The sequence below is a fragment of the Pristis pectinata genome, chromosome 26, assembly GCF_009764475.1.
Source record: "Pristis pectinata isolate sPriPec2 chromosome 26, sPriPec2.1.pri, whole genome shotgun sequence".
Taxonomy (NCBI): Eukaryota; Metazoa; Chordata; class Chondrichthyes; order Rhinopristiformes; family Pristidae; genus Pristis; species Pristis pectinata.
This window is the reverse complement of record NC_067430.1, coordinates 31,810,917-31,833,266: the sequence shown is the minus strand read 5'-3', so window position 1 is coordinate 31,833,266 and position 22,350 is coordinate 31,810,917. Positions and strand designations below refer to the sequence as shown.

At 47.9% G+C, this 22,350-nt stretch overlaps 1 protein-coding gene across 4 annotated transcripts in view; it reads right to left on the bottom strand.

The window, feature by feature from the left end:
* LOC127583270 (NAD kinase-like) overlaps nt 1-21,086 on the bottom strand; it is a 94,291-nt gene extending 73,205 nt beyond the window's left edge. For 2 of the 4 annotated variants that reach the window (XR_007958235.1, XM_052039042.1), the window contains exon 1: nt 20,830-21,086. Coding sequence is in view for 1 of the 4 variants with exons in the window: in XM_052039042.1 (XP_051895002.1) it covers nt 20,830-20,969 (140 nt within the window). In the remaining 3 variants the exon portion in view is untranslated. Of the gene's footprint in view, nt 1-14,518; nt 14,621-19,605; nt 19,807-20,829 lie in introns of those variants that run through there. The other 2 variants (XM_052039046.1, XM_052039044.1) reach the window with 2 other exon arrangements.
* Nucleotides 21,087-22,350: the final 1,264 nt, after the last annotated feature.

Here is a 22,350-nt window from a genome sequence, read left to right as displayed (position 1 = left end):
TTTTCCCTTGTCCTACCTCAATGCACTGTGTAATGAAAAGATCTGTATGGATGGCATGCAAAAGAAAGTTTTTCACTGTACCTCAGTGCATGCTACAATTATAAACCAATTTACCAATGTCATGCCTGAGGACTGCAAGGCAGAAAACAAGAAACCAGGTGACAAGACCCATCAGCCAAGCATTCACAGTATGCCATTCCTAAATGACATATTATTTACCTAAAAATTGTTTATTAAAAGACTTGTGGAAGGTGCACCTCTACTTCCTTCCACTTTGAACCAACCCAGCTTGGAAATATAAACCCATTCAAATCTGCAGAGCAGGGGTCCTGCAAAGATGCAAGCAAGCCAGGGTATTACCTGCATTAACACGACTAAGGTGCAGATTTAAAAATAACAGCTTAATGACAAGGAAATACAAAACGATCGATGAGTTCTGATCCCTAAAGCAGCAGCAACTACTTCTATCGATACCACACTTTTAGCCAATCATCTCAAGTTACTTCTCCCCAACTACACCGTGAGTGTGCCTTCAGCAGCCTGACGCTAGTGCCTCGCCACATCTTCTAGTCCACCCGAAAATGCTTTTGAGAACAGTCTGACTTGCCAGCAAAAGCAGGAACAACTAAAAGCACAAAAGAAAAATTCAAAGTACCAAGGTGATTTCTACACACATAGAAAAGTACGTTGGATGTCAGGCAGGTTTTACTGGAACAATAGACCTGTTCAACAGGTTCATCAGCTCAGGAATTGATTTGATGTTTGCATTCAAGAGATGGCTGGTGCTATCTCTATGGTAGGAATCCCTTTGGGCAAAAAAGTAGGAACCCCATAGAAACAGTTGGGCATTGAGTGATACCATGCACTTGCTTCGTTCAATCAAACGCTGTCAGAAGTGGCTGGAGATTATCACCTGGTCTTTCATCACAAGAACTGAGGCAGCTGGATTGACTAATGACAACAGCAGAAATGTCTGAACTCAGCCAGTCAGGCAGCATTTGTGGAGAGAAACAGGTCAATGTCTCATGTTGAAGACCCCTCGGCCATCAGATTTCTGAATGTTTGTTGAAACAGGTCAATGGTCAATGTTTCATGTTGAAGACCCCTCGGCCATCAGATTTCTGAATGTTTGCTGAAACAGGTCAATGGTCAATGTTTCATGTTGAAGACCCCTCGGCCATCAGATTTCTGAACCATCCATGAACGCTACCTCAATATTCTTTTTTTTGTAGTTTATAGGATTTTTGTGTCTTTGCACTGTACTGCTGCCGCAAAACAACTAATTTCATGTTATACGTCAGTGATAATAACTCTGATTCTTCAGAACAGACAGACAATTCCACTTTTCCTGCCCTGATCTACATAGGAGGAGACCCCTGGTCCTCACCTCCCACCCCACAACCTGCCTTGGATCTCATGGGCTCCATCACTTGCAACGTGGAACCTTGTCAAAGGCCTTCCTGAAGTCCATGAGACTACATCAACCGCACTGCCTTCCTCTCCCTCCTGCCATACCACCCATTTGCCTCCAGGAAATATCTATCACTCAACACCACCAGAATTATTATAGTTCTTACCGTGACAGCTTTTATGCACATTGCACAGATTGGCTATTGCATTTCTTACACTGGAGCAGGGACTGTGTGGTGTTGTGGGACATCCTGTGAAATCCAATCCAGGTCTTTCTTCTCAGAATCAGATTTATCACTGACACATGACGTGAAATTTGTTGGTTTACGGCAGCAGTACAGTGCAAGGACATAAAATTCTACAAAAATAAATAGTGCAAGAAAAGAAATAACGAGGTAGTGTTCATGGACCATTCAGAAATCTGATGGCGGAGGGGAAGAAGCTGTTCCTGAATCATTAAGTGTGGGTCTTCAGGCTCCTGTACCTCCTCCCCAATGGTAGTAACAAAAGGAGGGCATGTCCCGGGTGGTGAGGGTCCTTAATGATGGATACCGTCTTCTTGAGGCACCGTCTCTTGAAGATGTCCTTGATGGAGGGGAGGGTTGTGCCCATGATGGAGCTGGCTGAGTCTACAACCCTCTGCAGCCACTTGCAAGCCTATGCACTGCAGCCTCCATACCAGGCAGTGATGCAACCTGTCAGAATGCTCCCTACCATACAGCTGTAGAAGTTTGCAAGAGTCTTTGGTGACAGACCAAATCTCCTCAAACTCCTAATGAACTAGAGCCACTGGTGTGCCTTCTTCACGATTGCATCAATGTGCTGGGCCTGGGATAGACCCTCTGAGATGTTGACACCCAGGAACCTGAAGCTGCTCACCCTTTCCACCAGATTTTCATTCCACCCCCACGCTATTCACCTTGGTTCAGATGATGTGGATACTTCCCCCCCACTCCAAGGGAGGGCACAACTCCCAGGAAATGAGGCTCCACTCTGGCTGGAAACTCCCAGGTTTACTTCATAACCACAGCATATTTTTTGCTCCAGTGGAGCACGAGACTCAGGAAAGAGCCAATAGAATGCTGACTTACACAGACAGATGTGGACCAATAGAATGTGGCAAGATGGCTGGCATAGACCTTCACCACTAACCTCCCAGGGTAAGGAGGGCAGATTTCTCTCCCCCCTCGCCGAGGAGAATTAATGAACCAGGTGGGCTTTTACTACCGACTGGTAGTTTCATTAGTTTCCCTTTTGCAGACTAGTTAATTAACTTCTGCTGCTGTGGGGGTATTTGAACTGACGTCTCCAGACCAGGCCTCTGGTTTACATCCAGTAACACAACCACCATACCTCAAACAAGTTTCAAAGACTGGCGTTGTTCCTCGATTTATGAGGAAGTTTCCTGGATTCCGCTCAACCACTCTGAAGACGGTAATACGGAGAGTTCCCAATCCAGCAATCACAGAAAGTCCAAGGGGAAGTCCAGGTCTGGCATTATCCACACCACAGCTGTGAACCTACTGGTACCAGCACTGCAATTCTTCTACTTAAAGTGGAATATTTCTTTGAGGGCAGGATCACTTGGCCCTCTTCTCTCTGGTCAACCATTCAACACTGCCAATGGGAATGACCCAGATTTGGGCCATTACAACGGATGAACAATGGCTCCTTTCCCCAGTACACAGTGGGAAGGCATTGTAGTGCTTTGGCTGAGCTAATTGAAAGAACCAGTCTGCAGCAGACAGCACAGGAGATGGAGATGCTTCACGTCTCCAAGAGCAGACACAAGCACAAAAGAGTCATCACATCTGTCAATTCAATATGTTCAAATTTAGAGTTGAAGTTCTTCAATCTCCTAGAAGTGCAAAGAGCGTTCTTTTACAGTCTGCCACAGGGTGGGACACCGGTGCATGGCGGTACAATCGGGTTTAAACAGTTCCTTAACAACAACCAATTCCTCTCCCGGTCTGCTGGCCTCTGTCATCAAAGGAGGACAGGAAACTGGAACACCCCAACGCCAGCTTTCCTTCCAATCACATACCATCCTGAATTACAACTGTATTCCCATTCCTTCACTGTTGACGGACCCAAATCCTGCAATTCCCTCTCCGACAGCAGTGTGGGAGCAACTTCACTGTGGACTGCAATAGCTCAGTAGCACCTTCTCATGGGCAAATTGCTAATGGGTAGTCAACACTGACTGACCAGCAATACACAATGAATTTAAAAAATTCATCACAAGTCAGTCTAAAGCTCTACATGCACAAAACACCATGGTACAACAACAGTACTTTAATTCTCATGCAAAGGGTAGCATCTAGTGTACAGGAAATGACAATACTCAATGTATATAGAAAACAGGACCAACTTATGCTCCGTAGTCAGCTCTCCATTTTACTTAACTGCTGCAATGAGGATAAAAGGCCACATATACAAGGACAGAGGATTGAATGGAGGACAGAAAAATTGGTGAGAGAGATACAGGTTTCAAGTCATGGGGCAGTGGGACAGAGGGAGCCATTGTGTTGGGATTGGCTTCACTCCAGTCAGGCTGGGACCAGAGTCCTAATGAAGTGGATGATTTAGCCGTGGGATGGTTCTGGCAAGAGACAACTTACAAAGAGGAAGAACAAGGCTGTATTGCAGGTAGCAGAATAGGTAATGATGACAAGAGTCTGTCAGCCTCCAACTAGAATCAGGGCAGGTCAAACATGATCCACCAACAAAATTGAATACTTTAATTGCGCGGTTAAAATTTTTCTTGGGAAAAATTTTTTTTTAGGTGGGAGGTGTTACGGACTCAGTGAAAGTCCCTTTAAGATTGAGAGTGTGTGTGTGTGTATGTGTGTGTGGGGCGTGCTTACGTCAATAGAAGATAAAGGACGTAATGACGTTGTTGAAGAAGTTAGAAGAAGAAGGAGAGAGAGAGAGAAGGGAGAGAGACACCAGCCTGCTTGTTTTTCTCTATCGATGGATGAGAAACAATAACTGTGTTTACCACTGAAATCCATGTATGGAAAAGTTGGAAGTAATCCGGTGGAGTTCACTTTGTTGCTGACCTGTAGAAGGAAACAGGTATTTGTGTGTGGACGACCACGGTTCGGATGCTTTTCGGGGTGAGGAAGTCACTACCGAGTAAACACTGAAGTGTCGTTTGGGTTCCATCGTGGAACATTTGGATTTCGTATGTACTCTCTCTATGTTTTTCTACATCTACATCTTATCTTCAGACAACGGTGGTTGCTGAAGAAGCCCTTGCTCATGTTTCACCTTATGGCTTGCGGAACTGAACTTTAAGAACCATTCCGGAACTGGGAGTTTTGGACTTTGTCACACACACACGACGAGTTTAGTTTTGGGGTTAACGTTCGAGGTTTAACATTTTTGAATTCTAACATACTAACATTTTTACTTTTATTTTACGTATTATCAATAGTAGTGATTAATAAAATAGTTTTTAACACTGAATCATGCTCAGTGTGTTTCTTTTGTTGCTGGTTTGTGACAAAATGCAGATAGTATTCTTAACAAGATAGGTGAATTAATGACAGACATAAATCCGTGGAGACTACCTCATATCCGTGAGATGGTTAAGAAAACTCCAGGATGGTTAAATGAAAAAGGAGATGCAGAAACATTAATTTAAAACAAAAATTAGATTGAACACTGTAATGAGGAAGGATCTTACCTCACGAAATCAAGAACGACAATCAGCTTGGGAGGAGCTTCGAGAGAGCAAGAAGCAGAAAGCATCGATGGGAGTTGCTCGTCGGCCCTCACACTGATGGTGAGGTGGGTATAGTACAAGTGAGGAAGTCAGAGGTGGGTGTAACAAGGGTGGTTCAAGAATTGTGGGGGACTTTAATCTACAGATAGACTGGAAAACAGCAAGTGTGAAGGTCTAACTCATGCCGTGCACAAGAGATGGTTCTCTTACACTTGAGCACATGTTCTCGCACACACACCGGTGTGCATATTGTGTGTGAATGCGCACCCATATGTGCGCAATGACCAATGTACACTTCCTTACACATGCCTCCTCATTCTAATGCTCCACATTGGAGAGGCATAAATAAGTACAGGATCACTACCTGAACCACGTTCAGTGTGCCTGCTTACTGTTCTGTTGGTAACTGAGCAGGGAAACCTGCAGTATTCCCAGTCCCCAGCACAAACTCCACAGACCCTCAACTATGAGCATTGTTTGAAGGCACTAAACACTACCCAAACAGCACCCCAGTGCAAGGTATAGAATGCACCCACTTGCTTCCAGCCCCCGAGGACGCAGTGAGAAGCAAACGTTCAGCCCGTGAGTAACTGCCCGTTAAAGGAGGCTGTGGTCAGAGCAGCTTATTCACGTTACGAAGCAGCACTGGGGAAAATATTTAGAAGTCAATCAAGCAAGTTTAACAAGATGCAAATCTACATGGGATCCATCTGTGCAAAGGGCGACCTCAATCTGAACATCACAACAGCAACCCGCTTCCCTGGATCCAGAAAGCTCTGGGATGTCCTGAATAGCATTGTGGAAACACAAGTTGCTCTTTCTTCCTGGATAATCCCAATTTCCAAAACTGTTCTTGCTGGTTCTCCATCTAATTCATCACCAAGTAAACCATCAGGCACAACCATTGGCAATGCCCCCCCATCCCTCGGCCCCAGCCCAGCCCTCTACAGGTAGCCTGTACTTGTAGCCATTGTTTACCTGCTCATCGTGAAACAGGAGGCCATTATGTCCACCCTGGCTCCCAACAGAGGAATCCCATTGGTCCCATCCCCACGATTATTTCCCTGTAACCCTACAACTCCCGTTCAACCTCCCCTTTTGTTTCTTTTCCCTGATCAGGCAGTGGGTGAGAGGCAGGCTGCAACATCTGGTCTCCGCAGCAGGACAGCGGTCAACATATGAAAGTCAATGAAAAGGTGGAGTATTACCTCCATGGAGAGCTCTGCAGACAGTTGGGGTGCAGGGGGATCTCGGTCATCCTTGTGTGTGAAAGGAAATGTTATCCAGCAGCTGCAGCAAGTAATCAATAAAGCAAACGGTACGTTGGCCTTTATTGACAAACTTACTGGAGTTCTTTGAGGATATAATGAGTGCAGTGGATAGAGGGGAACAGGTGGGTGTTGTATACTTGGTTTTACAGAAGGTGTTCGATAAGGTGCTGCATAATAGACTTATCCATAAGATAAGGATGCATGGAGTTGGGGGTAAGGTATTAGCACGGATAGAGGATTGGTTAACCAACAGAAGGCAGAGAGTTGGGGTAAGTGGGTGTTTCTCTGGTTGGCGATCAGTGGTGAGCGGGGTGCCGCAGGGGTCGGTGCTGGGCCCACAACTGTTCACGATATACATTAATGATTCGGAAGAGGGGACCGAGTGTAGCGGATCTAAGTTTGCTGATGACACTAAATTGAGTGGGAAAGCAAATTGTGCAGAGGATGCGGAGAGTCTGCAGAGAGATATAGATAGGTTAAGTGAGTGGGCAAGGGTCTGGCAGATTGAGTACAATGTTGGTAAATGCGAGGTCATTCACTTTGGAAGGAAAAGTAGAAGATCAGATTATTATTTAAATGGTGAAAGATTGCAGCATGCTGTTGTGCAGAGGGACTTGGGAGAGCTTGTGCATGAATCACAAAAGGTTGGTTTGCAGGTGCAACAGGTCATCAAGAAGGCAAATGGAACGTTGGCCGTCATTGCTGGAGGGATTGAATTTAAGAGCAGGGAGGTTATGCTGCAATTGTACGGGGTACTGGTGAGGCCGCACCTGGAGTACTGCGTGCAGTTCTGGTCTCCTTACTTGAGGAAGGATATACTGGCTTTGGAGGCGGTGCAGAGGAGGTTCACCAGGTTGATTCCGGAGATGAGGGGGTTAGCCTATGAGGAGAGATTGAATCGCCTGGAACTATACTCGCTGTAATTCAGAAGAATGAGAGGGGATGTTATAGAAACATAAAATTATGAAAGGGATAGATAAGATAGAGGCAGGAAGGTTGTTTCCACTGGTAGGTGAGACTAGAACTAGGGGACATAGCCTCAAGATTCAGGGGAATAGATTTAGGATGAAGATGAGAAGGAACTGCTTTTCCCAGAGAATTCTCTGCCCAGGGAAGCAGTAGAGGCTTCCTCATTAAATATATTTAAGACACAGTTAGATAGATATTTGCATAGTAGGGGAATTAAGGGTTATGGGGAAAAGGCAGGTAGGTGGATCTGAGTCCACGGCCAGATGGCCTCCTCCTGCTCCTGTTTCTTAGGTTCTTATAGAGTTATACAGCACGAAAACAGGCCCTTCGGCCCAACTGGTCCATGCCGACCAAGATGTCCATCCAAGTTAGTCCCACTTGCCCATGTTTGGCCCATATGCCTCTAAACCTTTCCTATCTATGTATGCGTCCAACTGCTTTTTATGTTTATTGTTAAAATTGCAGAGGGTGTTGGTGAGGCCACACCTGGACAACTTGGCCCAGTTCTGCTCCCCTTACTCCTGAAGGGAGAACCACCCCTGGAGGTAGTCCAGCAGATTCACTACACTAAGTCCTGGACAAGAGGGGCCTGGGGCAGATCAGCCACGATCATATCGAAAGGCAGGGCAGGGTTGAGGAGCCAGCTGACCAAACATCGCTCCTACTTTGTGTTCTCACCTAGGAGTCACGTACGGTATCCAGTCAACCCATCGTCACGTCTTTGGGATGTGGGAGGAGACTAGAACACGACAGGGAAACACACGCACAGTCACCAGGAGACTGGCAACACCAGAGGTCAGGCTGCAACGGTGGGGCAGCAGCTCTCTCGCCACACCACAGTGCTGCCCTCTCCATTTCTGGCGAGCGGTCAGCTGGTATCAAGGACAGCAGAGCGAGGCCATTCCTCTGACCACAGGTCAGACTCCAGATTTTAAAAGTGAAACAGGTCTGCAGCCCCGGGACCCCACACCACTTTCCAGCCTGTTTTTACCTCCACCCTCTGAGAGCCCTTCTGCCCCTTGCCCCATCTGCTTTTACCCATCACCCATCACCTCCCAAGTCCAACCCTCCCCCCCCAGCTCCATCTGTCCATCAACTCCCCCTCACCCGCCAGTCCCCACCCATCTCCTCTTTATAACTGACCATCTCCTCTCTACCCTCTCAGAATCACGTTTATCGTCACTGACGTATGTCGTGAAATGTGTTGTTTTGTGGCAGCCGTACAGTGCAAGACATGAAAGTTACTACAAGTTACAAAATAAATAAATAGTGCAAAAAAAAGGAATAACGTAAGGTGGTGTTCATGGACCATTCAGAAATCTGATGGTGGAGGGGAAGAAGCTGTTCCTGAATCGTTGAGTTTGGGTCTTCAGGCTCCTGTACCTCCTCCCCGATGGTAGTAACGAGAAGGCGGCATGTCCCGGGTGGTGAGGGTCCTTAGTGATGGATGCCACCTTCTTGAGGCACCGCCTCTTGAAGATGTCCTCAATAGTGGTGAGGGTTATGCCTGTGATGGAGCTGGCTGAGTCTACAACCCTCTGCAGCCTCTTGCAATCCTGCACATTGGAGCCTCCGTACCAGGTGGTGATGCACCCAGTCAGAATGCTCTCCGCCATACATCTGTAGAGATTTGAGAGAGTCTTTGATGCAGTCCTGATGCAGGAAGATGATGAGAGCTGAGCAAAAGCTGGGTCTAAAAGGGAGTAAAGAGGATCCTGAAGGAGGAGAGATCTGGGGAGGTTTAGGGAGGAAATTCCAGAGCAGTGGGAAAGTTGGACATTTTGGCTGCTGCGGCAAATAATCCATCGTTGTTGCTCAGCTGTTTTCATTGCACTTGGGCAACCCGTGGGTTCCCTTACTCCGATCCCACGTACCCGCTGAGCACCAACACATTGACGGGTGGAAACCTCTGGAAACCCAGCTGCTGTCCTGAAGGAGTTGGCAGTTCTGATAACATAGTGTGAATGTTCCTTCGCACAGGTTTGAGAGCACATCCATCAACGCTAGTTTATTTCACCCACAGCAACTCAGTCAGGGATACAGAGTCCAGGAATTCTACACCATGCTCTAATAAATGAGATTTGGCTGGAAAATCCAGAAGTGGAGCTTTCAGCTTGGGCCTGGGTCTTGCTAAGGCAGTGCAGAGGTCACTGAAGGTCCACCACAATGGTATACTGGGAGTTACATGTGGGCAGCCAGTTAACGACAGCAGCTATCTTTCCCCGGAGAAAACTAGCCAACATTCTGCTAAACCAAGGGCTTGGTGCTTGAGTTGTTTTCTTTAAATTCCACATTATTTTGTGCACTACCAGAAATTTCCCAACTGCTGTGGTGGGATTTGAACTCTGGATCAGCAGTGCAAGCCTTGGGATCGCAAACAGGTCACATCACCCCTTAATCAGAATACGTTTCCACGTGGAAAGAAAACCAGCATCTCCGTCCCAGACCATTTACTCAAAGAGCCCAAAAGGCAAAAAACAACGTAGTCTTTGGATTACCGTTTCTCAGATCCACTCCCAAATCCACACAGAAAGTTGTTGATAGTAATTAACATTATTGATAAGACCATAAGAGAAATAAGTTGTCAAGACCATTCAGCCCCTCACTGCTAACATCCAATAAAAATCGCAGCTGACCCAAATACAAATTTCACATCATACAAGTCAGTGATAATGAATCTGATGCTGATAACTCACACTTTCCCAACCCCACATTCCCTAGTGCCCCCCAAATCCAGTAATTTTGTTTAAATTTAAAGCTTAAATTCTCCTTTTTCCTGAAAGTGAGGCACAGTTCAACCAGGAGAAACAAATAACTTGAGGTAGCATCACCCCCAACACTACTCATGCCTCAGTGGAACCACAAAGGGATGTCAACAGATTGTGAATGAATCCACCACAGCACCAGATCCAAGCATTTGGAATGGGAATCACCTGAAACTACTTAACGTACGCCATCACTGCTTAAGATACAACTTAACAATCTACTTCCATTTCACACTGTGAAACGGGGCTGAGAGTGGTTCATGGTCAAAGGTCACAATGATGATTAAGCATTTGCAACTGTGGGAAAACCCAGGTTACATCAAGTGGCTCACACCCTCTGAGTCAGCAGGTTCCTTCCCCCAGACCCATAGTATTCTTCACACTTCCTGGTTTGGGACCATTACACAGACAGCAGCTGTGAGAGGTTCCCTGTTCCAGCCATACTTAACCCCTGCTGCATCTGCATATATTGCACTCAATTCTTTTCTGAAGGCACTTCTCTCGTCAGGAAATGGCTCAAGTTGGTAAAGAGAACTTTCCCAAGTTGGAAGGAATTCACATTGCTGGTGACTTTATGACCATCTGAATGAATCACCCCACCATCATAATTGTGTCTCCAACCACCAATCTCTGAAACCCCTCCCTAAATCATCTCTCCTGTCAACTAGTGCTTCAGACCTCCCACAGTTGCTCCCTATTCCTAACCTCATCTTCCCAGGGCCAGCATCAATCCATGCCCCAGGTGAAACACCTTAGGGTATCCAGCGATGCTAGAGGCACCTCACAAACACGAGGCGTTGGTTAAGCCTCTACTTTCTTCAACAAAGTATCACTGATAGAACCTATACTCAGAATTACTTCAAATTGGCCTGTTTGGAAATTTAGGAAACTCATCTTGTTTCAAATTAGTATTTCTCCAGCGGTGACGACCTGAAGCTTAATCATTGTCTCCGCCGCCACAACTTCCCTCCTGGCAGTGATGTGTGTGGATTGACTTCCTGTCACTTTCACCAAAGAGGATGTCCCAATCAAACTCCAGGTTGGCAACATTGCAAACTGTGCTGCATTAAAACTTTATTTAGACACCACAGTTGATTAACTTTTAGAGTCTCACTTGGGGGGGGGTGGGGGGCACACAGAAGTATTTGGTTGATGGCACTTTAAATCTTACCTTCAGGGCACTTTTACAGGTCAACACAAAGTGCAGTTGCACACTTTGGAAACAGAAATAAACGGGCAGATTATTATCTAGAAGGAAAGAAGATTCAAAGTACAGAAGTACAAAGGGACTTGGGGGTACTCGTGCAGGATCCCCTAAAGGTTAACCACCAGGTCGGATCGGTGGAAAGGAAAGTGAATGCTATGTTGGCATTCATTTCGAGAGGTATAGTGCATAAAAGTAAGGAAGTGTTGATGAGGCTCTACGGGGCACTAGTGAGGCCTCATTTGGAATACTGTGCACAGTTTTGGGCCCCATATCTTAGGAAAGATGTGCTGATGTTGGAGATGGTTCAGAGGAGACTTACGAGGATGATTCCTGGAATGAAAGGGCTTATGTATGATGAGCGTTTGTCGGCTCTTGGACTGTACTCACTGGAGTACAGAAGAATGAGAGGGGACCTCATAGAAACATTTAAAATGTTGAAAGGACTGGACAGAGTAGATGTGGCTAGGCTGTTTCCCTTGGTGGGTGAGTCCAGGACCAGAGGGCACTATCTTGGAATTAGAGGGTACAGGTTTAAAACAGAGATGAGGAGAAATTTCTTTAGCCAGAGGGTGGTGAATCTGTGGAATTCCTTGCCACGTACAGCAGTGGAGGCCAGATCAGTGTAGGCGTTTAAGGAAGAGATAGACAGATATCTAAATAGTCAGGGTATCAAGGGATATGGGGATAAGGCCGGAAATTGGGGTTAGAATAGTGTGGGTTTTTTTGCACCTGCCCCCCCCCCACCCCCAAATTTCTCATTTCTTTTTTCCCTTTTCCTTGGAGCAGACTCGATGGGCCAAATGGCCTACTTCTGCTCCCTTATCTTGTGATTTAGGAACTAAAACTCAGAGGGGTGGCAACAAGGGCTTCTCAGAATTTGGTTTAAGGGACAAGTAGAAAGTGAATGGACAAACTTAATAACCGGACAGCCCATGAAACAAGGCAGCTGGGTGGTGGTGGAGGAGGGAGGGAGGGAGGGAGGGAGGCAGGCTTGGGATTCTATTAGACTTTTCACGACTCCAGACATCCCAAAAAGCACCTCACAACCAGTGAGGTGTAGATACTTGAGTAACATGGAAAGAAATGTAGACAAGTTACAGACAGCTCCTATACAAAGCAATACCAAACTGAGAAAATGTGTTCTGTGGTTAATTGATAAATATCAGACCAGGGCCAAAATCCAGCAACCTTAAACTTGAATAAACTGAGCATCCACTGTCCTCTGGAGTAGAAATTCCAAACATTCACATTTCTGACTTTAGTGAATTACATCTGAATTAAACTTAAGCAGCTGCAATGCAATCTGGCAGCACCATACTGCTTTACAGAGACACGTTGCCCAGTTGTATCTGTGCACAACAGAAATAGCCCACAAAGAAAATGAAGACAAGTTTAAAACAATGGCTGTACCAGACTTGCCTTGTTTAGATTTCACTAAAGATTCTGTCTTTCTTTATAATTTCACAATTTTAAGATCTACAAATCAGTACAGCTGAGGTTGGTTTTGTATTGTTGAACAATATCACAATTGGACGCCCAACCCTCAGCAAATCTGCCTTGAACAAAACGTACGTGAATGGGCAGAGCAAGGGTGGAAGCAGAAGGTACCACCCAGAACCTACAGTGCTAATGCACTGAGAGTTGGGAGCTGAGGTAGCTCTCTGACCAGCATGACAATGATGGGCTGAACAATCTCCTCTGTGCTGCTTAAATTCTATAACTCTTAGGATGATCTTTGGAAGGTGGTGGTGAAGAAACATCACGATCACTGACATTCCAAAATGCCAACCATCTGTATGGCGAAAGAAGTAACTGGATATAAACCTACTTGGATATCAGTTCGATTCAAAGAGTCATACAGCATGGAACAGGCCCTTCGGCCCAACTTGTCCATGCTGACCAAGGTACCCACGTTGGCCGGATCCCTCGACTAAACTTTTCTAAATGCCTTTTAAATATTGTTGTACCTGCCTCAACTATTTTCTCTGGCAGCTTGTTCCATATACCCTCCACCCTGTGTGTGAAGAAGTTGGCCCTCAGGTCTCTTTTAAGTCTTTCCCCTCCTACCTTAAACCTGTGCCCTCTAGTTTTTGGTTCCCTTTCCCTGGGAAAAAGACAGTGTGCATTCACCCTATCTATACCCCTCATGATCTTATACACCTCTATAAGGTCACCCCTCAGTCTCCTATGTTCCAAGGAATAAAGTCCTAGCCTGCCCAACCTCTCCCTATAACTCAGGCCCTTGAATCCTGGCAACGTCCTACAGGAAGGAGATAGAGAGCTTAGTGGAATGGTGTCATGACAACAACCTTTCCCTCAATGTCAACAAAAGAGCTGTTCATTGACTTCAGGAAAGGGGGCGGTGTACATGCACCTGTCTACATCAATGGTGCTGAGGTCAAGAGGCTTGACAGCTTCAAGTACCTGGGAGTGAACATCACCAACAGCCTGTCCTGGTCGAATCACGTAGATGCCACGGCCAAGAAAGCTCACCAGTGCCTCTACTTCCTCAGGAGGCTAAAGAAATTTGGTTTGTCCCCTTTGACTCTCACCAACTTTTACCGATGCACCATAGAAAGCATCCTATCTGGATGTATCGCGGCTTGGTATGGCAACTGCTCTGCCCAGGACTGCAAAAAAACAGCAGAGAGTTGTGGACACAGCCCAGCACATCACGGACACCAGCCTCCCCTCCTTGGACTCTGTCTTTACCTCTCATTGTCTTGGTGAAGCAGCCAGCATAATCAAAGACCCCACCCACCCAGGACATTCTCTCTTCTCTCCTCTTCCATCGGGTAGAAGATACAGGAGCCTGAGGGCACGTACCACCAGACTTAAGGACAGCTTCTACCCCATTGTGATAAGACTATTGAACAGTTCCTTTATACAAGGAGATGGACTCTGATCTCACGATCTACCTTGTTGTGACCTTACACCTTATTGCACTGCATTTTCTCTGTAGCTGTGACAGTTTACTCTGTACTATTATTGTTTTTACCTGTACTACATCAATGCACTCTGTACTAACTCAATGTAACTGCACTGTCTAATGAATTGACCTGTTCAATCGGTATGCAAGACAAATTTTTCACTGTACCTCGGTACAAGTGACAATAATAAACCAATACAGAAAATGAAGGGCTGGTTTTACTTGGATCTCACTGACCTGGAACCACAAAGTGGAGAAGATACTCACAGAGCATGCCCAGATGGAAAACATGCACAAAGGAGGACCAACAACAAGATTAGACTTGGCTCTGGAACAACCTGATGTTGAACCATCCACTAACACTCACTGACGAGATGTCCCCATGAGAAAATCGGGCAGGCCACACTGAAAGCAGTTGGTGAATTACACAAGGTTAGTAGTCACTTGCACAATAATGAGAAACATTTTTCAATTACTGAAACCGATCCGTGAGATGTACATGGAGTCTGCTCAACTCAAAACCACAGGAGTTTCAAAACTGCCTCTGCAATTGGCCCTTGTGAAAGACAACGCCTTCAGCAGACCTGTCAGATCAAATTCCTGCTTTATTAGCACCACACCAGGAGCAAGGGGTCAAAATCCCAACCACAGGTTTACAAGAACGTGACGTAGGAACTGTGGCCCCTCATGACTGCTGCACTCTTTATCAAGATCATAGCCCGTCGCCTTCCTCAGCTCCACTTTCCTGCACTGTCCCCAATTCATGCATCCCCTTAGTGCCCAGAAGTCCACCCATCTCTCTGAATGAACCCAGTGACTGAGCCTGTTAAACCCTCTTGGCTCAGATACAAATTTCTCTTCATCTCAGTCCTAAGTTGCCTACCACAGTGACCCCTGGTTCCAAATTCCTTAGCCAAGGAGAACATCCTCTATGTATCCACCACATCAAGCTCTGCAAGAGGTTTGTAAATTTCAGTCAGATCTCTCACTCTGCTGCAAATACAGGCTTAGTCTACTCAAACTCTTCAACGTATGGATTGAGAGCTGGGAAGTGAGATAGACTGTCTTTCTTCAGCTCAGTGATGGGCTAAATAGTCCTCTTCTGTGCTGTAAAGTTCTGTAATTCTTTATTTTAAATTGGGACGTAAAATAACTCTAGAGTGGGTCTCACTGACCTGGTACAAAATGGGCAAGTCTGAATAGAGAACATGTGCACCAAGCAGCGCCAAGGACAAGATTAGATTGGGCTCTGGAGCAACCTGACATTAAGATATCCCTGACACTCACTGATAACATGTTCCCGGCAGGGACTAGGGCAGAGCACACCAGCAGCAGTTGCGCAAAGTTGATAACCACTTGCACAACAGGGGCAAGACATCATTTGAAACTTTTCCTAATTACCAAAATCAATGCATGAGACACAGATGGAGTCAGCTCAACTTAATACTACAGGAGTTTCAAAATGGCCCCTGCAAGTGGCTGGTGATAGATATCCCTTTCAATAGGTGTCAGATTCAATCTGTGTTACAGTGGCACTAACCAAGAGCAGAACCCAATATCCCCACCAAAGGGTTATATGAACCAGATTTTATTCACCTGCAGTCAGTGTCCATTTAACAGTTGAAGTAAATGAAATCACAGACATTTGAAGGTCCAGCATTGCATCAACTTATTGATTCAGCCAGCTCTCTCCGTACAAGCAGCCCTCACTCCAGGCAACGTTTAACATCCAGTATTAATGCAGGGATTGCACTGACCAGTGCGCTAACTACTGGTGACCAGCTACCATCCAACACAACTCCTTGACACTCATCAGTTCACAAATTAGTTCTCCAAGGAACAATTCCTACTGGAAACTGGCTTCCTCTGGGAACCCAGCTGGTAACAGTTCAGAACCCCAAAAGGATGGTGCAGCCTGCCTTGCCAATATTTAACGTCTGCTGAAACTCAAGTTGGAACACACTGCATCCTGTACTGAAGACCAGCACTGAGTTCAGGGAGCACAATTTCTCTACACATTTGGATATGTGAATAAGTGGCTGCTCAGTGTGTTAGGGGCCAGATCTTTCTATGCAGTCATGGAGGGCTTTTGATTCATTAACTGGCAAGCCAAGAAGAGGATATAGGACTCGTGTACAGAAGTGGCCTTTTGAACAAACTCGGTTCTCCTGGTTACTGTTGGTTTCGGAATACTCTCTCATCCACATTATTGCAACACACTATTTATTTATATTCCACTAACTCATAACCAGCTGGAGATTGAGTCAATCCACTGAGTCCAGTCCACTTCACCACATCCCATCTAATCAGCCTCCACATTAGTGAAATCTCTCTCCTCTCCTCTGCACTCCCTCCCATGGCTTCACTGATGTCGACCTTCACCTCACACAGTCTCAGTGCACCCCCAGGGATATTCTCCAGGAGCTCTTCTTGCTCCTCCCTCCCTCTGCATCAGACTCCACACCCTTCTCCCAAACGGTGCCTTCAGGGGGTTTTTCTAGATTATTTGAGTTTCCGTGGTAATAGAAGTGACTTGGCCTTTCCCCCCCTCAATCACGTGAGGTGTGGTGTCACCGGAGAGACTTGCAGTTTGTCTCCTCCCTCACTGACCCTGGACCATGCACTTAACTGGGCCAGTGAGAGCACATCACTGTGGATCTGGAGTCACACAAACTGGTTATGAACAACATATCACCGTCACTAAGAGAGCATTAATGAACAAATACATTCCTCCCCCAATCAAATCACGAATAAAAGCAGAATAATTTGCCATGTGCCACATACAGGTTTGTATGTGGGACATGGCAAGTGCCCCCCGGACTCAAGTCTGCCACTTCATGAATCACTGCTCTAAGAGCGTGATCAAATGTGTGAAGCACTTGGAAGATACTTGACAAATGTATGGAGGAATTAAATAAACATTTAGAGTTGCTGAGGTTACTTTGGTTATAAAGTGATCGACATACTGAAGTAATAAAGCTCTTCCTGAATTTCAGTGATGTCATTTCGCAACTTCAGCGCAAACTGAAAACATCTAAAACTATCCATCTCAGACCTCAGAATGCTATGAAGAGAGTCAAAGCAATACAGCACAGATACAGGCCCTTTGGCCCAACCAGCCCATGCTGACAATCCAGCTAGTCCCAATTTCCTGCATACGGTCCATATCCCTCTAAATTCTGCCCCTCCATGTACCTATCCAAGTACTTCTTAAATGATGTTATTGTACCCGCCTCACCCACTTCCTCTGGCAGATTGTTCCATATACTCACTGCCCTCTGTGTGAAAAAGTTGCACCTCAGGTCCCTTTTAAATCTTTCTTCACCCTAAACATATGCCCCCTAGTTTTGGACTCCCCTACCCTGGGGAATATACTGAAGAATTTAATTTACACAACTTGCACTAGAATGACACTCAAGTAAAGCCGCACAATCCAAGACTTTTGCACCGTGACTGTTTCCCAGGGTTCCAAGGACAGATTTGGAGCGTCAGGGCACGAAGCTAAACCTCATTGGGGACTCGCTCTGATTCTCCACACCACAAGTGCTGCTCAAAGTACCTCCACTGATCGCAAGGTCCTTTGAGACGTGGTTGAGCATGACATAAATGAAAGACTCTCTTTGCTCCAACTTGGAATTCTAATTCCTTCAGACATGGTCCAGAATGCAAGTTTTCACTAAATCATATGTGGTAAGGGTACAGCTGCTTGAGATAAAGTGATGTAGATCGATGAGCTGGCTTTGGTAAATTGGGATGACGGTAAATACATTATAGTTAACACTCGAGGAATGAATACATCGTCCACAGGTTTAAATGTATCCCGACTGGTCCAGCTACAGCTATTGTGAGAGTGGTATCATCGGATCAAATGGAAAAGATTTTTAATGTTCCCAGAAAGAGCAGCAAAGTTCTGGATTAAGAAAATTTCAAAAATTCAGCAAAGGAGGAGCAAGGCATCAATGCAGAAAGCAGAGTACAGGAGTGATCTGGCAAGAAACAAACAGACCATGGCCACGAGAAGGTTTGTGAGTGTCCCTCACAGACTGAGGCAGGAGAAATTACGTTGGAGAACCAGGAAATGGCAGAGAATTAAATACATTAAAGACACAGAAAATTACCTGAAAAAAGCTGAAGGCATGCAGCTCAAAGAAATTATCACAAGTAAAAAAATATAGTATTGGAGAAATTAATGGGACTGAGAGGTGATATATCCTCAGGAGCCAATAACCTGCATGGTCTATTGTGAGGGGGGTGCTACAGAGATGGTGGGTGTGCTGACCAGCATCGTCTTATTTCATTGATTTGCTTTCCCACAGACTGGAAAGTAGCAAATGCACCGCCACAGAAAGGAGGGTGAGGGGGAACAGGGAACGTCAGTTTATTGTCAGGTACACAAGTAGTGAGGTACAGTACGATCAAAAACTGTGGCCCAGCTTGCCTTGTATCAATAGGATGGAAAATTCTGGAATGTACTATTAAGGAAATATTAACAGGGCATTTAGAAAATAATAAAAGGACATGGATGGATTAATGAAAAGGGAAATCCTGTTTGACAAATATGTTTTCTTTAGTGAGGCTGTAACTAACAGAAAAAAGGACAAAAGCTGTTGAGTGCGATGAGGTGGTCGGCAGGCCTTTGTAAAAGTGCCACACGAAAGGTTATTAAACAAAATGAGAAGCAAGAGTGATTGGGGCAGTGTATTGATGGGGATTGGTTAATGGACTGACAACATGAGGACTAAATGAGTCATATTTGGGCAGGAAGACCGTAACCAATGGAGAGCCACAGGGACCAGTGCTGGGAGCCCAGATGTCCACAGTCTGCAGGGGTCGGGTGTGATATATCCAAACGTACTGATGATACAAAGCTGGGTGACAGTGTGTGAGCTGTGAGGAGGAAGCAGAGGCTTTGGGGGTGGGGATACAGACAGGTGAAGAAAAGGGGTAAGCACACAGCAGATGGACAGAGTGGAAAATGTAGTCATCACCCTAACAGAAATTATGGAAAAGTGAAGTATTATTTTAAATGGCGAGAGACTCAGAGGGATGCACAAGTCATTGTGTTCAAATTACACAGACCACAACTGGAACTGGTCTCCCTGTACAAGAAAGGACATGGTCGTGACAGAGGAGCACAGTGAAAGTTCACCAGTGGTTCCTTGGATGGCTGGCGAGTTCTCCCAGGGCCACAAGTCCATCAGGCAGTGGTCAGCGTGGAACATCCTGCTGGCACTGCAGGAGAAGGACTCAATGGATACTGTGGGGTGGTTCCCTGAGCAGACTGTCCAGACCATCTGGCAGAATGCCTCATTGCCAGAACTCACCAACAAGCACCAAGGCCTCGCTTGGCTGGCAGTGAGAGGGGCCCTCCCAGTCAGATCCTTCCTGCATGGTCTAAACATCACTTCCAGTGCGTGCTGCCCCCAGGAGGACTGCGCTGGGGATGAGACGGTCGCCCACCTCTTTGCGGGCTGTGGGTTTGCGAGGAGGGTGTGGCGAAAGATGCAAGGGTCCTTGTCACGGCTCATCCCCAGCAGCTGCATAACAGAGGATTCTCTGATCTACGGGCTGTTCCTGGGGACACACACAGAGACGGACATCAGCTGCTGCTGGAAGGTCATCAACTCGGTGAAAGACGCCCTTTGGTCTGCCCGAAACCTTTTGGTCTCCCAGCACTGTTAGATGTCCGTAGGGGAATGCTGCTGACTGGCACATTCCGGGCTGCAAGAGTACGTGCTGAGGGACGCACCGAAGCTGGGTGCAGCCAACGCCAGGGCTCGGTGGGGAAGGATGACAGTTTAGGGTTCTTCTGCCACTGGGAAGGGAGGGGTGGGGTCAGGCGAGGAAGCCCTTTAAAAGATTGTAAATATGGGATTGGGGTAGCCCCCCAGGGAGCCACAGGAGCGGCATCGGTGCTGTGGTTTTTATATAAAAAGGTAACACTAAGGATTTATCCGCACACGAATGTAAAGGTTTGCACTGTTTTTTGATTGTTGTATATAGTTTGTTTTTTTCCCCTCAGGTTTACAAGGAAGGCGATCCCACTGCGTTACAGAATCCTCAGGGAGGGTGGACTCGCCCCCCACCCCCGGCTCCCCCCCCCCCCCCCCAGCCACCTACACCCGGGGAGGGGCTCACGGTTCATTCCCAGACAAGCCGGATCCTGAAGACGTGCCAGCGGCGGGACAGCAGGGCGCGATGGGCCGCCAGGTTTCAGTGCACCGTCCCTCTGCTGGAGCCGCGGCCCCGGCGGCCCCGCCCCGCACACCCGCCGTCCCGGCCCGGGACACGGAGCTGCGCCGTCACAACCTCGCCGGACTTCGTTAATGAAGAGCAGCCGCCCGCGGGCCCCGGGTGACGGACCCGGTCCCTCGGCCCCCCAGACCCAGAGCCGGGCCCCCGCACCCGGTCCCCCCGCCCCCCAGACCCAGAGCCGGGCCCCGGACCCCCGCACCCGGTCCCCCTACCCCCGGCCGGGCCCTGGGTGACAGCCCCGGACCCAGAGCCGGGCCCCGGGTGACAGCCCCCGACACCGAGCGGCCCCTCACCTGGACACTTTGCCGGTGGTGAGGGCGGGGGCCGCCGATAGGCTCCTGCTCTTGGCTCTGCCCCTGAGCCGGGAGCCCAGCGCGCTGTCGAGCTCCAGCTGCCGGGGCCCGGCCGGGGATCCGGGGCTTCCCTCCTCCATCCGGCGGCCTGGGGCCCGGGGCGATCACGGCGACAGACCCCGGCCCAGGCTGGCGGGGCCCAACTCCATCCCGCGCCTGTGATTGGCCGCTCGGAGCCCGCACCGACCAATGGCAGTGCGCGGCGACTTGTTACAGGCGTCAATGTATCCGCTCCGCCGGACCCGCCCGCTGATTGGCTCCGCTCCGCCGGACCCGCCCGCTGATTGGCTCCGCTCCGCCGGACCCGCCCGCTGATTGGCTCCGCTCCGCCGGACCCGCCCGCTGATTGGCTCCTCCTTACAGACCAGGCGCTACCGTAATACCCCGAAACTCCCGCAGCGCGCACTCTGTTATTGCAAACCCACCGCGGCCGCGGGCAGTCCCCACCGGCCCGGCCGAGCTCGTCACCGTCATGGGGGGAGGCCGGGGACGGGGCTGGGGACCGGGGACGGGATGGGGATGGGGGGCTGGAGTGCCAGGACACTGGAAGCTGACGGCCGCCCTGTGGGCTGAGCTCAGGGGCTCCGCACAGCGGCCGCACTGGATGCGGTGCAGGTGCCAGGCTGGGTCCCTGGGTGGTGGGGAGAGGTGAAGGGACAGGTGCTGCATCCCCTGGGTTGCGCGGGGAAGAGCCGTGGGGAGGGGAAGGGAGGGGTTGAGAAGGAAGGGGCGGTCACGAAGGGAATGGTCCCTGGCATCGGTGAAGGCGAGGGGTGAGGTGGGGTCTGCTGGGGGGATCTCATTAGATGGTAGGTGAGGACTGGGGGGTCTCGGTCCATATAAAGATACCAAGGCAGGAAAGGCCAGCCGCTGCAACCAGCTGCCCCGGGTTCTGGTGTTACTTTGGGCATCACAGTTCAGACATTCCTACCCAGCGGGTGCCACGTGGTGATAGACCGGAGCATTGATCTCATGGTCAGTGAGGCCGTCTCCATGACATTGAACCGAGGGCCTGCCCACCCTCTCCAGTCGATGAACATCATCCCCTGACAATATTTTAATGAGCAGAGTGTGCTGGTTAATATTCAGCCATCAACAAAGACATGTCACCAGAAGGCTGCTTGTGGAAGCTTGCTGTGCACCCACACACTGCTACATTGCAACAGTGACTACGCGTCAACATTGGTTACAGAGACATCCCAAAAGCTGTTTTCTTAAATGTTGTAATGCAGTGTGTCACGGTGTGGGAGATGAGGGCAGGACTTACACAGTAAATAGCAGGGTCCTGGGGATTGTTGTAGAACAGAGACACCTAGGGGTACATAGTGCCTTGAAAGTGGTAACACAGGTAGACAGGGTGGTGAAGAAAGTGTTTGGCACGTTTGGCTTATCGATCAGAATATTGAGTACAGGAGTTGGGATGTCGTGTTACAGCTGTACAAGATGTTGGTAAGGCCACAT